Below are 16514 nucleotides of genomic sequence, written 5' to 3'. Positions count from 1 at the left end.
GGGTATATAGGGTTATGATATGAAGTGTATTTCTCATATTTTACTTTGAGACACAGTTTAAAAGCCACTATTCTAAGCTGATTTGACAGTTTATGTGTCTTAAAACAACCTTAACATATCCTATTTTAATAGCAATGTTTTCTAAATCCATATTAAACCAGAAGATGAGGGACGCCTGGGTAGCTCACTTGGTTAAGCGTCTGCCTTTGGCTCAGGTCCCACATTGGGCTCCTTGCTCAGCGGGGAGCCTGCTTCTTCCTCTGCCTGCCGCTCCCCCTGCTTGTGTTCTCTCTCTCTCTCTGATAGATGATGGATGGATAGATAGATAGATAGATAGATAGGTAGATAGATAGATAGATAGATAGACTCTTTAAAAAAAAATAAACTATAAGATGAGTAAGTTACACAAATCCTACATACTGGTATTAGCTTGTTGAGACTGGTTTCACGCAGGAGTAAATAGCTAAGCAACCCGTCATTGAAGAGATTGGAAAGAAGAAAAGCAGAAGATTTGATATAAATTGACCTTTCTGGCCTGTGAGCAAACTGAAAGTAACTCCCTTTGTCCGTGTACCATAAAAGTTGACTTACTTAATCTGGTGACCAAACTAGTATTAGAATACCTGGGGGCTCATCTTAAGAAATGACCCTAACCTACAATAATAAATACATGTATGCTTTTTGTAATCCTTCTAATGATGTTATGCCTGAGTTAATTAACTTGGGGATCAATTTTGGGACTGTGCAACTAAATGAAGTTAACAGTGCCGTGATCCGCACATAAATAAGGAGAGAAATGAAGCTTGCTAAGAAATCAAATCCAGACTTTCCCTTCATTCACACGGCATGAACTTAGTGGTCCTCAGATGTCATTGTGCGTTAGTATCACAGGGTTGTTTATGAAACATGTAGATGCTAAGGTCTCACCTCAGACCTGTGCGATCAGAATCTCTGAATGGGAGTTAGATCACCATTTTTAATATGTTCTGCAAATGATCAGGATCTTTAATGTACACTAAAATTTGAGAACTAGAACTATTACACTTCATTCATTTATCTTAGGAGCCATGTAAAATTATCACCATCTTTACCCATAACTGGAAACATAAATATATTCATAGGTTAAGTGATTTTTTCTATGCTGCACTAAGAAGTATAATAACTGCTTAGGTTCATGGTAGATTATAATATAAATTTCTACTTTCATGTATTTGAAGTGGTAGGCTTATTTGAAGCCACAAATAGGTGATAAGAAAATGAAATGCCTATCTGTGGATCCTTGTTTTCATCCAACATAATTACTTAATTCCCAGAGCTTTTTCATAACAGTTAATTAGATGGGGGGAGGGGGAGGTTTTCAACCAATGTTAATTCCCTCTCCTCACCCCACTTTCTGTCTTTAATGCCTCCTCCCTTCCATATCAAGTCCTTAGACATCAATCTCAAGCTCCAAAATTATCCTTTAGGTTTTATCTTCCTTCTCTCTACTTTTCCCAAATCAAAACTCCAGTCCTCCAGTGAATCTGAGACAAGTGTATGTCTGATTATATTTTTATATAATAGGTTGTCATATAATAAGTTGATCCAAAGCATGAATAATTCATAGACTTTATTCTCTGGGAAAGATTTAGTGTTTTAAGAGAATAACTTGATATTGTATGTAATTATTTTCCTCACAGTGATACGTAGAGAGAGATTTTCAAGTCTCTAGTGTTTGTTTTTCCATTTTTCCTTCCTTTGCACCAATAGAAAGACTCGGGATAGCACACTACAGAGACCCCCTACTATGCCCCAGTTTTCTAATCTTTGTATTTTACCAGTCATATAACTGAGTAAATTGGGTCTTGCTTAAAAAAACGTAAAGTTTGAATAGTAGTACAGTTCGTAATGAATATGCTGATTTACAAATCTAGGTTTGAATATGCAGAATCATTTTGAAAGTCCCACCACAGCCTGATGTGGGGGTTCATAGACAAACGTCAAGATCTCCCATTGTTTTTCCTTCTAATGAACGTAAAAGAACCAATGTATCAATGTGTACCTTTCAGAAAAGTGAACTATTATCTGGTGAAGGGGGTCACCTAGTACATGTCAAACACTTTACAAGTATTCTCTCACTTGCGCTCATAACAACCCTATGAGGTGTTGTTCCTCCTTAAAGGAAATGTACTTTTGGGGAATGTAGGAAAGTTAGAGTCAGCGATACACTTATCAGGATCAACATGGTATTCTGCTATTGTCATCAGGTGATGACTTATTGGCACTAAATTATTTCAAGAACCAGTAGAGCCCAAAGCTTGTAAACATTTTCTAAAATAAGTTTTTTTAATTTTAGATTAAAAAATAAATTATAAGTTTTTCCAGATTTTTAAGTAGTCAATTTTCTTTAAAGATTTTATTTATTTATTTGATGGGGGGGCACAAGAAGGGGGAGCAGGAGAGGGAGAAGCAGACTCCCCATGAGCAGGGAGTGGGACTCAGAGCTCAGCCCCAGGACCCCCAGGATCATGACCCGAGCCAAAGGCAGATGCTTAACTGACTGAGCCACCCAGGTGTCCCTAAATAGTCTATTAAAGGACTATAGCACAGGAAACAATTGAGCTTCTCTGACCCAACCAGACTCTACCTTACAGTGTAACCAGAATCTCTATGCCATATTTTGGGGCCAAAGGGAATTCTGCTCCTATGCTGTGTGGCCACTTAACTTCCAATCAGAGTCTGTCTTCTTGGCTAAATAAATCAGGATCTGAAAATCTAATCTTACAGTTTGGGCATACATTCTTTCTCCCAGTTTATGAGATATCTGAAACAGTACACCCTCATTTTCCAATCAGGAAACTGAAACTCAGACACAAGGAAAATTGTTTGCCCAATTCATAACACTGATAAAAGGCAGAACCTAAATATAACTAAATTTATCCCCTCATTCATCATAGATAATGGAAGACTAATTTTTCTGACCTCTCATATTGCTTTTTCTATTAATTTTTTTCTTTCATCAAATTAGAGATTATATTTAAAATTCCACATCTGTTAATCTCAAGTCAAAAACAAGCATTAAAATTATAGCGTACTGAGTAAAATTGGATTCTTCCTGGAAAATCAGAATTTGCCCTGCTGATATCTGTTCCATTTGGAATAGAATACTTTGTTTTGTCAGATGACTTCTTTCCTATATCCATGACAACTCTGTCTGTTTTAGAATAGGAATAAATAGGATTGAACAAATTGGGATTTTTTTCTATTTCCTTTGGAAAACAGACTTACATTAGAAGATGAAGAACGCTTGGAATGCCTGGGTGGCTTAGTTGGTTAAGCAACCAACTCTTGATTTTGGCTCAGGTAATGATCTCAAAGTTGTAAGGTGGAGCCCTGCATTAGGCTGTGTTTTGGGCATGGAGCCTACTTAAGATTCTCTCTCTCCCTCTCCCTCTCCCCCCACTTCTCTTTTTCTAAAAACAAAACAAAACAAAAACCCCAAAAAACAAAGAACGAAGATGAAGACCATGTTCTGTAATAGATATTCCTGAATTATCCAGTATTTTTTATTTACCTCATTTTCTGTGTGCGAAATGTACCATAGAATTTCATGGTGTTAAGAAACTACCTTAACATTAAAATTCTATTTCTTCTATGCCCCTCCTTCTCACATAACATATTCGTGTATTCATCCAGTCATTTATCCATGTAGGCCTGTGTTATTGGTGAGTCCATATTTCCTATCACGTACCTTGCAAATCATGTTGGCTATAGAGACGAATAGCCACTGTACCTAATTTTATGAACTTCACAGTCTAAGACAAAGAGACTTGTTAAAAAGAAAAGGAGGAAAAAAACCATAAAACAATGTGATGAATATTATAATGCCAGCACATTTGAGAAATTGGGAGGTCTTTTAGCTGTATTAGGAAGAGGGGGTGGTAGGGTTTACAGGAAGAAATGGCATTTATAAAGTTCCTGAAAGAGCACGAGTCATTAAAAGAACTACAAAGATTTTTTTTTCTAGAACATTGAATAAGTATGTTAAAGAGGCAGTAGATAAGATTAGAAAAGTAGACAGATACCTGTATATAGTGAGTTTAACTATTATCTTGTCTATTGTAAGTAGACATTGAAGAAATTTAAGTGTAGATAACACTAATGGCAAAGTGAAAAATGTATTGGAAAGATGGAAGATGGAGGTGGGCGCAGAAAAATTAGGGAGCTATTGTAATCCAGATGACTAAATTAAAGCAATGGCTTAAATTAATGTAATTAATGGCTTAAATTAAAGCAATGTTAGTGTAACAAATAAAGCAGATTCAAATATATTGAGGTGAAATTGACAAGGCTTGGTGACTAATTTAGTATAGGATGATCTTGAAGTCACATTTCAATGGATTGGAAAGTGAATAGGGACTTCTGTTTAAACTGTGTGGGTTACTCACCCCCCATACAGTTTTAACAGAAGTCCCTATTCACTTTCCAATCCATTGAAATGTGACTTCAGAAAGAACGATTACACAACATTTGCAGCAACATGGATGGGACTGGAGGAGATTATGCTAAGTGAAATAAGTCAAGCAGAGAAAGACAATTATCATATGGTTTCACTCATTTATGGAACATAAGAAATAGGAAGATCGGTAGGAGAAGGAAGGGAAGAATGAAGGGGGGTAAACAGAAGAGGGAATGAACCATGAGAGACTGTGGACTCTGGGAAACAAACTGAGGGCTTCAGAGGGGAAGGGGGTAGGGGATTGGAATAGGCCGGTGATGGGTATTAAGGAGGGCACATATTGCATGGTGCACTGGGTGTTATATGCAAATAATGAATCATGGAACATTGCATCAAAAACTGGGGATGTACTGTATGGTGACTAATACAACAAAATAAAAATTATTAAAAAAACTGTATGGGTTACTCAATGATCTGAGGTCATCTTCTGCAGCAGAATATTTACATCCTACATAGGGTGATTCTTTGAAGCAACATGGGTCTTATAAGTGGTTTAGAATTTCTCTGGGTCCACCCCACCCTGTAAATCAGTGCCTCAAGGAGTAGGAATGCTCCGGGAGGACATGCCTAAAGCAGCAATGCTGTTGGTATTTTAAGCCTATGGCAAGAAATTGAGTAGAGAATCTAGCCTGGAATTTCCGGGATAAGCCAAGATCCTTAAGAGAGGCTGATATGGTTCTAGTGGATTCTCCTTGATATCAGCAGAAATGAAAGCAAACAACTTCCCCAAGTTAGGTTTGTTGAACTCTTACTCATTAAGAGTAGAAGTGAGGTAACAATCAAAGATCACTAAGTATTTGAGAATGAAAGCTACTATGTGTGAGAATTAACAGGGAAAAAAAGAAAAGTCAGATCTCTAAGGACTAATACATTAGAACTGTGAAATATAGGAAATAAAGTAGCACAAAGTTGAATGAATAAAAAGAGATCATCATTATGAACAGGAAGATTTGGAAAATTGAAACTTGTAGAATTTAAAAATACAATTTGGAAAAAAAATCTGTGTATTGATTCATCAGATTAGACAGAGGCAGAGGGAATTAGTGATTTGGAATACATATTCTAAGATTTTTACCCATGGTGCAGAGAGAGAAAGAAATGAAAGTGATGTTAAGAGATATGGAAGTAGAATGAGAATGTTTAATTTATAAGTCGTCAGAATTGAAAAAGCAAAGAATTCGGCGTAGATAAGATGAAATATTTTAAAATATGATGGTTGTGAATGTTTAAGAACTGATTAAAAACATGAATAGAAAAATATTCAGGGCGCCTGGGTATCTCAGATGGTTAAGCATCTGCCTTCGGCTCAGGTCATGATCCCAGGGTCCTGGGATCAAGCCCTGTGTCTGGCTCCCTGCTCAGCAGGGACTCTCTGCTACTCCCTCTCCCTCTTCCTCTGCCTTTCCTCCCCAGCCCCTTCTTATGCTCTCTCTCTCTCTCTTTCTTTCTCTCTCTCTCTCTCAAATAAATAAATAAAGTCTTTAAAAATACAGGAATCATAACATACCTCAAGTAGAATACATACAAAGAAACGTGTGCTGGATACAGGTCACTAAAACTGGAAAATACCAAAAATAAAGAGATAAAAGCACCCAGAAAGAAAGAGCAGATTATCTACAAAAAGAGAAATATTAGAATAACAACAACAAAGTCTAGAAGAAAATGACATAACACTTTCAAAGTATTGAGAAAAAATAATTCTCAATAATTGTATATAAGCAAAAATATTTTCAGAAATAATGGATAATGATGGTTGAGTAACTTTGTGAAATTTTAACTTACCCCAGTCCCATCGTTTGCTCCCCAATTCAAAGGAAGCCATAACATACACACACACACACACACACACACACACACACACACACACACACTACAAATACTATACCAGAGGGAGCAAAACAGACCTCATTAGCAAATAATTTTAATGACTTATTTGTTCTGGTCTGTCTGGTGGCTCCCTTAAAAGACTAGCTTAAAAAGTTTTTGTCTTGGGGTACCTAGGTGGCTCAGTTTGTTAAGTGGTTAAGCATCTGCCTTTGGCTCAGTTCATGATCCCAGGGTCCTGGGATCAAGCCCTGCATTGGGCTCCCCACCCAGGGAGGAGCCTGCTTCTCCCTCTCCCTCTGCCTGCTGCTTCCCCTACTTGTGCTCTCTCTCTCTCTCTGTCAAAAATAAATAAAATTTATAAATATAAATATAAATAAATAAATAAATAAAAGATTTTGTCTTATTTTGGCCTAACATGGAACTGGCCAGAGTGAAAAAAGCTGCTTCCTTGGAGGCATTTGTTGAAAACATTTATGGGCTAATTTTAATGTCTTAGGTTGCTACTGCCTGAGGTGATAGAGAACAGTTGGGGCAAATAATAGACTAACCGAAAACCTTGGGAGGATCAATTGCTGAATGAGATGTACACAGAGGCTTTGAAAAGTTCTGACATATTCCTCAAAATCCAAAAGTCCTTGCACATGCTTAAGGTTGTTTGTGTGCTCTGGGAAGACCCAAGAAGGTTCCAAGCTCTCACCTCCTGCTGACATTGATACTCAGTGGAAGCAGGAAGTAAATGCTAAGGTCGAGTTGAACTATGCCTGGCTGAGCTTTGAGGGGCTGCCCAACACACAGCATCTCGGGAAAATCTGGGAGATTTTTTTGGATCTAGGCATTTAAAGAAATACCTATCTGATCAGTAGCTGCCACTAAGATAATGAAACAGGTTTCAGTGGCTACCCATGACAAAGAATAACAGAATTAACAAAATTAACAAAGAAGCAGACAACAAACAACAACAAAAACATATCCTGGGGCGAGGATAGAATGAGGTTTCAAGAACTGCCATGTTATAATATTAAAAATGTCAAGTTTTCAACAAAAAATTATGAAGTGTGAAAAGAAACAGGAAAATATAACCAAACACAGAAAAACAAAACAAGTGAAACTGTACTTGAAGGAGCATAAATATTGGACTTTGTAGACACAGACATTGACTGTTTAAGACACGTTCCATGGGTTAAAGGAAATATATCTAAAGAAATAAAGGAACATATGGGAACGATGTCTAACCATATTAGACATTAGAATGAATAAACAAAATATGGCATAAACATACAATGGAATGTTATTTAGCCATCAAAAGGAACAAAGTAATTTTACATACAACAACATGGATAAACCTGGAAAACATTATGGTAAGTAAAGGATCCGGACACAAAAGTCCATATATTGTATGATTCCATTGATATGAACTGCCCAGAATATGTAAATCCATAGAGACAGAAAGGAGATTAGTTAACCAGGTGATGGAAGGAGTAAGAAAGAGGAAATTGGAACTGCTAATAGGTAGGGGGGTTTTTTGTTTTTGTTTTGTTATTATTGCAACTTTTAGCAGATTTAAGGTGTACAACATGTTAATACTTTTATATATTGTAGTATGATTGCTATCATAGTGATAATTAGCACCTCTATCATATTATATAATTATCCGTTCTTTTTAGTGGTTGGAATCATTAAGTTCTAGTCTTTTAGCACATTTGATAATTATAATACAATATTGTTGTATAGTAAGTATAATGTGAATTTTTAGATCTCTAGGGCTTATTCATTGCAAGTCTATAACCTTAAACAATATCTGGCCTATATCTCCATCTCCCCCATCCCCTGGTAACTACCATCTTACTCTGTTTTTATGTTTAGTTTTTTTTAGATTCCACATATAAGTTATATTATACAGTACTTGTCTTTGTGTGTCTGGCTTATCTCACTTTTATTAAATTCTCAAGGTCCAATCATGTTGTTGCAGATGGCAGGATATCCTTCTTTCTTGTGGCTGAATAATATTCCCATTTCATATATATACCACATCTTCTTTATCCATTCATCCATTGATGGACACTTAGGTTGTTTCCATTTCTTGGCTATTGTGAATAATGATGCAGTAAATATGGGAGTACATGTATCTCTTTGATATCCTGTTTTCATTTTCTTGGGTATACTGCCAAAAGTGAAATTGCTATATTGTATTGATGTAGTTTTTAATTTTTTGAGGAACCTCCATATTGGTTCCATAGTGGTTGAACTAATGTATATTCCTACCAACAGTGTGCAGGTGTTCCCTTTTCTCCACATCCTTGCCGACACTTGTTATCTCTTATCTCCTTGTGGTTTTGATTTGCATTTCCCTAATTATTAATGATGTTGAACATCTTTTCATGTACCTGCTTGCTATTTGGGTATCTTCTTTGGAAAAAATATCTGATATGGGGATTTTTGAGTAATGTTGGAAATGTTCTAGAATTAGATAGTGCTAATGGTTGTGTAACATAGTGAATATACTAAAAACCACTAAAGTATACATTTTTAAATGGTATGTGAAATATATCTGAATTTTTTAAATGCTATAAAATTTAAGGTAAAATAAAATTTAGTGATAATCAAAATCTTAGGGAGTTTACTACTGAGAGAAGGGTAGCTATTAAATTTACAGTGTGTGCATGTCAGGATCAAAGGATCTCAGAAGGACAGAAAGAGAAAAGAAAAAAATGTGCAAACAAATTGCATTTATGTAAAAAACATGCATATACATTTAATAGAGATTGTCTTTTCAGGGTGATAATATATAATGTGTGAGTTTGAACTGGACAATTGTGTGTAAGTCAAAAAGGGTTCATTAGGTCATATTGTTGTGGAAGAGGGTTATGGTATTAACTTTATACTTTGCTAACTGTATCTGATAAAATTCCAAAAATAGCAATGACAAGAATTGCATGAATACATTTCCAATTAATTGAAGGTAAAAAATGAGAATAGAACAAAACATTAAAAGACCAAGACTAATAGAAATAAAGTATTGTGTTAAAAATAAGTACATTGTATAACAATGTGTACAATAAATGTAAATAGACATTTCCATTAAGAACTGAATTGTGAGATTGAATTTAAAAATGTTTATGTTCTATTTACTAAAGGCATTCCTGAAACCTGAGGAATGTTGCAAGTAAAAAGATAGACAAGTGTATACTGGACAGTAACCAAAACAAAGCTTACATAGCTATGCTAATATAAAAAAAAAATAGGTTTTAAGGCAAAAGTCATTATTATTAATGAACCAGGTCATATAGCTTTTAAAAAGTTGAATTTTATCAGTAAGATACTACCAGTCTATACTTATATGTTTCGAATAAAATAGGATCAAAATATTCAAAGCAAAAATTGATGGAATGAATCTTTCACCTTAATGATTTTAATACTCCTATAGCAATCATCAAAATATCCAGCACACAAAAAGATTAATAAAAATATACAAGATTTGGGGCGCCTGAGTGGCTCATTCAGTTAAGTCTCCAACTCTTGACTTCTGCTCTGGTCATGATTTCAGGGTTGTGAGATCAAGCCCCACCTCCATGCCCAGCATGAAGCCTACTTAAGATTCTCTCTCTCCCTTTCCCTCTCCCCCACTTCCCTCCTCTTCTAAAAAAAGAAGGAAGGAAGGAAGGAAGGAAGGAAGGAAGGAAGGAAGGAAGGAAGGAAGGAGGAAGGAAGGAAGGAAGGAAGGAAGGAAAGAAAGAAAGAAAGAAAGAAAGAAAGAAAGAAAGAAAGAAAGAAAGAAAGAAAGAAAAAAGGAAGAAAGGAAAGGAAAGGAAAGGAAAGGAAAGGAAAGGAAAGGAAAGGAAAGGAGGAAGGAAGGAAGGAAGGAAGGAAGGAAGGAAGGAAGGAAGGAAGGAAGGAAGGGAGGGAGGAAGGAAAAAGAAAAGAAATATACAAGATTTGAGTAACATAAGTTAGCAGGTTAGATATTATTGTTACTGGTGGGAGAGTCTGCATTGTGTGAATGAAGGTCTCCATTCTTGGATTCCCCACAAAAAGATTTACGTGAGGATGGGTGCTCCAGTAAAGACAGCCAGAAGGAAAGTAGCAAGCCCAAAGCAGTTTGGGGATTGGATATTTGTTGGGTCTTTCTGGGCTGATAGGATCTGTGACGTAGAGTAAGGTGATCTCTAATGGAGGCTGCTTCCAGTCGTCCAGGGGACTTTACACCAGGTTGGTAGGAGGAGTTTTTGACCCCACAAGATTTGTACTGAAATCATCATGGCAGCTTTTCTCCATGGGGGGTGGGGAGCTGTGCTATAACTGCAATGCAGATGCATTATAATGAGTCTAGGGGTTACTCTGGGGCAGAGGTAGAAGAGGAGAGTGGTATGCTCCACACAGGAGGCTCTTGGTCTGTTAGCCCCAAGGTCTTAGAAGCCTCAAGGTCAAGATGGGCTTCTAATGTGAAACCTATTTATCGCCATCCTTGCTTCCAGTTCATGTCTCTGTCATTTCCCCTCAAGGGCTTGGGAGTCTGCCTCGAGGCATTCCTTCCACTGCTCATATCTAGCTTCTACCTAACATTATGGGCATATATAGAACTTTGCCCCCAACCATAGAGAATACATATTCTCAAATAAATAAGTCACATTAATGGAATCTGATGACACAGCCAAATCGTAACACAAGCCTCTTCAAATTTTAAGAGTTAGTGGTACCATGATATCTGACAGTAGATTTACATTTAAAAGCAAGGACAAGAAAAAAAATTAAAAGAGCCTCATAATTATGGAAAAGAATTTTATATTTTAAAGAAAAATCAAGAGAGGAAAATATTTGGAACCAGACAGTCATGGATATGCTAAATACTAAAATGTATGTAATGTAAGGAAAATGAAATTTGAAGATAAATGTATAGCTTTAAAAGCTTATATTTGAGAATAAGCCTAAAACTAAGGAGCTGAATCACCAACTAAAAAAATAATGCCCAAGTTAGAAAAAGAACAGAATAAGCCTTCACAAAGTAGAAGGAAGTTGATCATAAAGACCAGGATAGAAATCACTGAAAAAGAAAAATAAGATACAATAGAAAGGATGGACAAATACAAAGCTTTTTTTCTTTAATAATAATAATACAGGCAAACTATCCCAAGACTGATCAAGAACAAAATAGAAAAATAAACATCAGAAATAAAAAGGAAACATAATTATAGATAAAATAAACTAAATGAGAGTGCTATCAAAATGTTTTACCATTAAAAGTAAAAATTTTAATGAAATGGGAACATTCCTAGAAAATATATAAATTCCAAAGATTTGAATAACAAGTAACAAAACTTTAAAGTTCTAAGTATGAAGGAAATTTAATCAGTAAAAATTCTTCCTACATTAATAGTTTACAGGTATATTCCACCAAATGTTCAAATAAAACACCATTCCAACCATATACCAACTGCTAGAGAACACAAACAGAGGGAAGGCTCTCAACTCATTCTTTGAGGCCTGTTTAATCCTGACTACAAAAGCAAACAAGACGTGTGGGAGAAAGGCAAATCACAAGCCAGTCTCCATTTTGAATGTAGATGTGTGAATCCTAATTAAAATATTAACAGAACCCAGTCTGGCCATGTATAAAGATATACTATGTCTGTGGGAGTGGCGAACTGGAGGAGGGAGGTAGAGAAAGTTAATCCAGAAATGCCAAAGTTGTTCATCATTTTAAAACTCCTAAAATGTCTTTCATATATCATATTAAAGATAAAAATCCCTATTATCCTCTCAGTAGATTCAGATGCATCAAATAAAATTCAACATTCATGATTTTTAAAAAAATATTCTTAACAAACGAGAAACAGAAAAGGATTTTCTTAATCTGAAAAGAATGCAGAAGACATGCCACTTTATTTCTAAAACTTATAAACAAGTTAATCTGGACAACATATTGTGGCATATATATATATTAGATAAAGCAATGAAGAGGCAAGAGAATTATAAACACAAAGTGCAGCAGAGGGGTTAATAAATGTGTGTGTGTTTATGCATTAAATAAATATATATGGAAATCAATATAAACATGCATTCAAATAAATACAGTGTTTTTTTAAATAAAGAAAAAATTTAAGTGAATAAAGTTAGGACACTAAACACATTTCTGTGGACTCTCAAAACATGAGTAAAAGAAATTAGCTGTGAAAAAGAGATAGAAACTTCATCTTCAATGAAATTTGTTTTTATGAGTTTCCTCAACAGTCCAGATGTAGGACAGAGGAGGGAGACCAATGTCTTAATCTAAGGTTACATATTTCCTAAGCAAATGCAGCAGATAGATAGGAATTGAGTGAAGGTGCTGGCAGGAAAGTCGTTACAACATGGAACTGTGGGATGGCAAATTTGATGGGAAAGGAAATTAATCTGAGCAGTGGAAGAAGGATTAAGAGAAAATGGAGGGATTAAACAAGTGCAAGTTAGAAGAATCCAGAGCTTGTTTTTGCCTCGATCCAGGGAAGGGACAGTGAAGGCAAGAGAGACCAGTAAGTGTAGGGAGGTTGCAACCAGAAAGTAGATTGTTGGGGGTTAAAGATTTAGGAAGTGAAGCCAATTAGGGCCAGTGGAGTGATTTCCTGAAGTGAGGTAGAATGGAAGTTTCTAAAGGAATCATAGATTTAGGTATTTTTAGATCCCCTTATAAAAGGATAGGGAATTGTGAGCTACTCTGGGGAATGGTTTTCCATGTGGATAATGAAGTTACCCAGAATGATTCTGAGTCAACTGAGATTACTTATCTCTGTGGAAGTAAAACAACATATCTTAGTTGATGTAGAACTCCTAAGTAAAGTGTCAGAGCTAGGAGGACAGACTTTCAGATAATTGGTGTTTCTGAGGCAAGAGCCTTCCCCACTCTCTCCCCTTCTCTGCCACCGTGCCTCTTTGCTTTGCCAACCCACTGTTTTGCTCCTGGGAGTCGTACCTAATAACCAGCCAGACCCAGAGCCTCTCCCTTCCTGCTGTCTTCTGTTAATCTATTTAAGTTTTGTAATCCACACTAATTTGCACGTATTAGATTTCCTCCTGGCTTTCTTCAGCTTTCATGCACTAGACAAAGCCATTGAACAGAATATTCCAGTATTTCACATCTCTTTTCCCTTTTGAAGCCAGCCTACCAAATATAGACCAATGATCTCATCAAAATTTAATATTCAGAGTTTAGGTTACAGTCTTCCTTTAACTTCTTTTATTTTTCTACCACCCTCAGTGAACTGAAGATTATCTGTATGATTGTTTGCCCTCCAGTGTTATAGAGAAGTCTGAGCCTTTTTTTCCAAGTATTGTGGTTTCTGACAGATTCCCCTAACCTTTTCGTTCTTCAAATAAATTATATTATCATGAACTTTTGTGCTAAAAGTTAGAAAATATTCCCATTGGAATGTGCCTATGTCCCTCTTAAGTAATTGGAGAGGTTACTGCTGCATGTTTCCGGGCGATATTTCCACTTACCCTGCTGCCATGCAAGATTTTAGTTGTGCCTGTGTCATACTACTGGGAAGTCCCTGCTGGTCTGAGAGTGATAGCCATTAATTTAACTTCAATCTCATCATGGAGTAATGATGTCAGACCACACATGGACTTTGGGTGAAAAGGTTTGTACTGAGAACTGTATTGAGTTCAGTATCTACATTACTTGCTTTGAAATAAAGAGACCATTCACCTGCTGGTTTTTGTACAAAATGCTGCACAAATATTACACATAATTTGGTGAAAAGATATTAAAACTTAGTGCTATGTAATTCAACCTTAGTACATTACAGTGAAGAAATAAATTCAGGATAGTCAGACTCACTTTAAAGTCATGTTGTATAGCTTTTACAAATTATATTTACGCAATGATTTAGAAATATCAAGATACCCAGTAATATATTTTTTTGTTTGCTTATACGTATTTATCAGTGAAGAAGACGAGTTTGCTATGGGTAGACAGAATGTAGTGAACGATATAGAAAGAGTTACTATGAGTTGCTATTTAACGTATACAAAAGTTAAAATGAGGTTCAATCTTTCCCATTCTGATTGAAATTTATAACAAGTTGAGCAAGAAAAGATGATAATTCATTTCATTAATGAGCAGTGGAAATAAAGAATGGCAATTTTGAAAATAGCACTCTTGTTAAAAATCTAAATAGAGAAAAACTGGACCATGAATGAAGATAAGTGTTGGAACCAAATCTTAAAAAGACATAGGTAAAAGAACAGACATTATTTTGTAAATTTGCCCTTTAACAAAAACCCAGAACGACTTAAAGTTAGCTTCAAATATCCTTTGATTATTTTTAACACAGTAATTGCTTATTGCAAAAGAAAGCATTTTAAAAGATGTGAAAAGGCCCAATCACTGTTTATAATTGACAGAATGACAAGAATTAATGTTAGAATGCCCACAATGGAGGAGGGCAGTAGTAAACACGATAGTAGTAAACACGAAACATAATTTTACTTCGGAATATATCGTTGGCTAATGAAGATGCAATGCAAAATATAAAGTTGAGAATTTTTTTTACATTACAATCTGAGGTGAAGAACTTAATTTTTCTGAGCTTTGGTTTCTTATGTTTAAAAATGAAAATAATGTATATCTCTGAGGATTCTTGTGAGAAGTAACTATTGTGTGTAAACTACCCATTTTATTACTCAGCTCTCAGTAAGTGGTTTGGTGACAATTGTTATGATCATTTTCTTCTTTTCTTCCTCTTCCTCTTCCCCCTCCTTCCTCCCTTCTTCTTCTTCTTTTTCTTCTTCTTCCTTCTTCCTTCTTCCTTCTTCCTTTTTCCTTCTTCTTGTTCTTGTTCCCCTCCTCCTCTTCATCATCATCATCATCATCATTATCATCATCATCATGTGGCTTAAACCAGCAACCATTTTTTAATCTCTCATTATTCTCATTGACCGGGCTCAGCTAAACAGTTCCTTTGCTTCCTGCGAGGTTGTCTGGCATTTCAGTCACCTGGGAGGCTGCTTCTGGGCTGGGAGCTCATCTAGGCCTGAGATCCTGAGGTCCTCTCTTCTCCTTCTTGAGGCTGTCCACATAATGTGAGCTTCTGTCAGCATTGCAGCAGATTCTTGGGAGTCAGAGTTCCAAGAAAGGAAAGCAAAAGGTGCAAGGCATCTTATGCTCTGGCCGCAGAAGTCATAAAGCATCACTTCTGCTAAGGGGAACAGAAAACAGCTCCTCTTTTTGATGGAGCAATAACAACATCACACTGCAAAAGAGCATGTGGGGTGGGATATATTGTTGCAGCATCTTCGGAAATAACTTCCGCCCCCTGCTATAAAAGAAGTATGAAAAAGCTCCCTCTGTGTACATGAGAAAAGGTCTTCAAGATATATTGCTAAGTGAGAAAAGCTAGGTACAGAAAAGACTGTATAATATACTAAAAATAGGTAAGGATGTGGGGGGAAAGGACATTTTTATATATTTTTAAAAGTCTTCAAAAACATGCAAGAAACTAATAACAGCAGGTGCTTGATGAGGTTGGAAATCAGGTGGCAAGGTGATATAGTGAGACTTTTCACTATATGTCTTATTATATTTTTTGAAACAATTTGAATATTCAGATAACCTCCATTGTTTAAAAATTCAGTTTATAGATTTCCTAATATATGGCCGTTTAGCGTTTGTGTGAAAATTTACTTCCAAGATAGTAAATTCTGTTGTTTTAACCATTTACTTCAAAGATCATGAACTCTGTTGTTTTAACCATTTGAAGACTGTCGAAACACTGTCAAAAAACCTTGATTTTTTTTTTGCATTAACTAACTTTATCAAATGAAATGAATCATTCATTCACAAGACACATAGTACTTAACAGAGGCATTGTTGTAACAATTTTATGGTATATTTCTATATCGCAAATGTCTTTGAATTATAATTTCATCTATCTTAATTTCATAACGTAACTTCAAATTTTATGCGTCATTAATATTTCAAATACTGAAATTTGATTATGAAAAAGTTGTATTAACTGAAACTATTTAGAATAATAATTTCCAAGGTATCTTCCTTTTTAGATTACTGTGCCATGCTATGAAGGACCATATAGTTCGTGTTGCAAATGAAGCTGAGTTTATTTTGAACAGACAGAGAGCTGAGGATGTACATAAACATGCAGAGTTTGAGGTAAGGTTTTGGTAGCAGATTAAATTCTGCTTCTTTGTTATAAGT

General features: G+C 35.7%; 1 protein-coding gene across 9 annotated transcripts in view; it reads left to right on the top strand.

Annotated features, from left to right (window-relative positions):
- NBEA (neurobeachin) overlaps positions 1 to 16514 on the top strand; it is a 662067-nt gene that overhangs the window by 350906 nt on the left and 294647 nt on the right. For all 9 annotated transcript variants that reach the window (XM_087865187.1, XM_045796974.2, XM_045796975.2 and 6 more), the window contains exon 36: positions 16361 to 16469. In XM_087865187.1, coding sequence (XP_087721313.1) covers positions 16361 to 16469 — 109 coding nt within the window. The remainder of the gene's footprint in view (positions 1 to 16360; positions 16470 to 16514) is intronic.

The sequence above is a fragment of the Ursus americanus genome, chromosome 10, assembly GCF_024610735.1.
Source record: "Ursus americanus isolate L20-20 chromosome 10, mUrsAme1.1.p, whole genome shotgun sequence".
Taxonomy (NCBI): Eukaryota; Metazoa; Chordata; class Mammalia; order Carnivora; family Ursidae; genus Ursus; species Ursus americanus.
The sequence above is the reverse complement of the archived record's forward strand: the minus strand, read 5'-3'. Positions and strand labels throughout refer to the sequence as shown.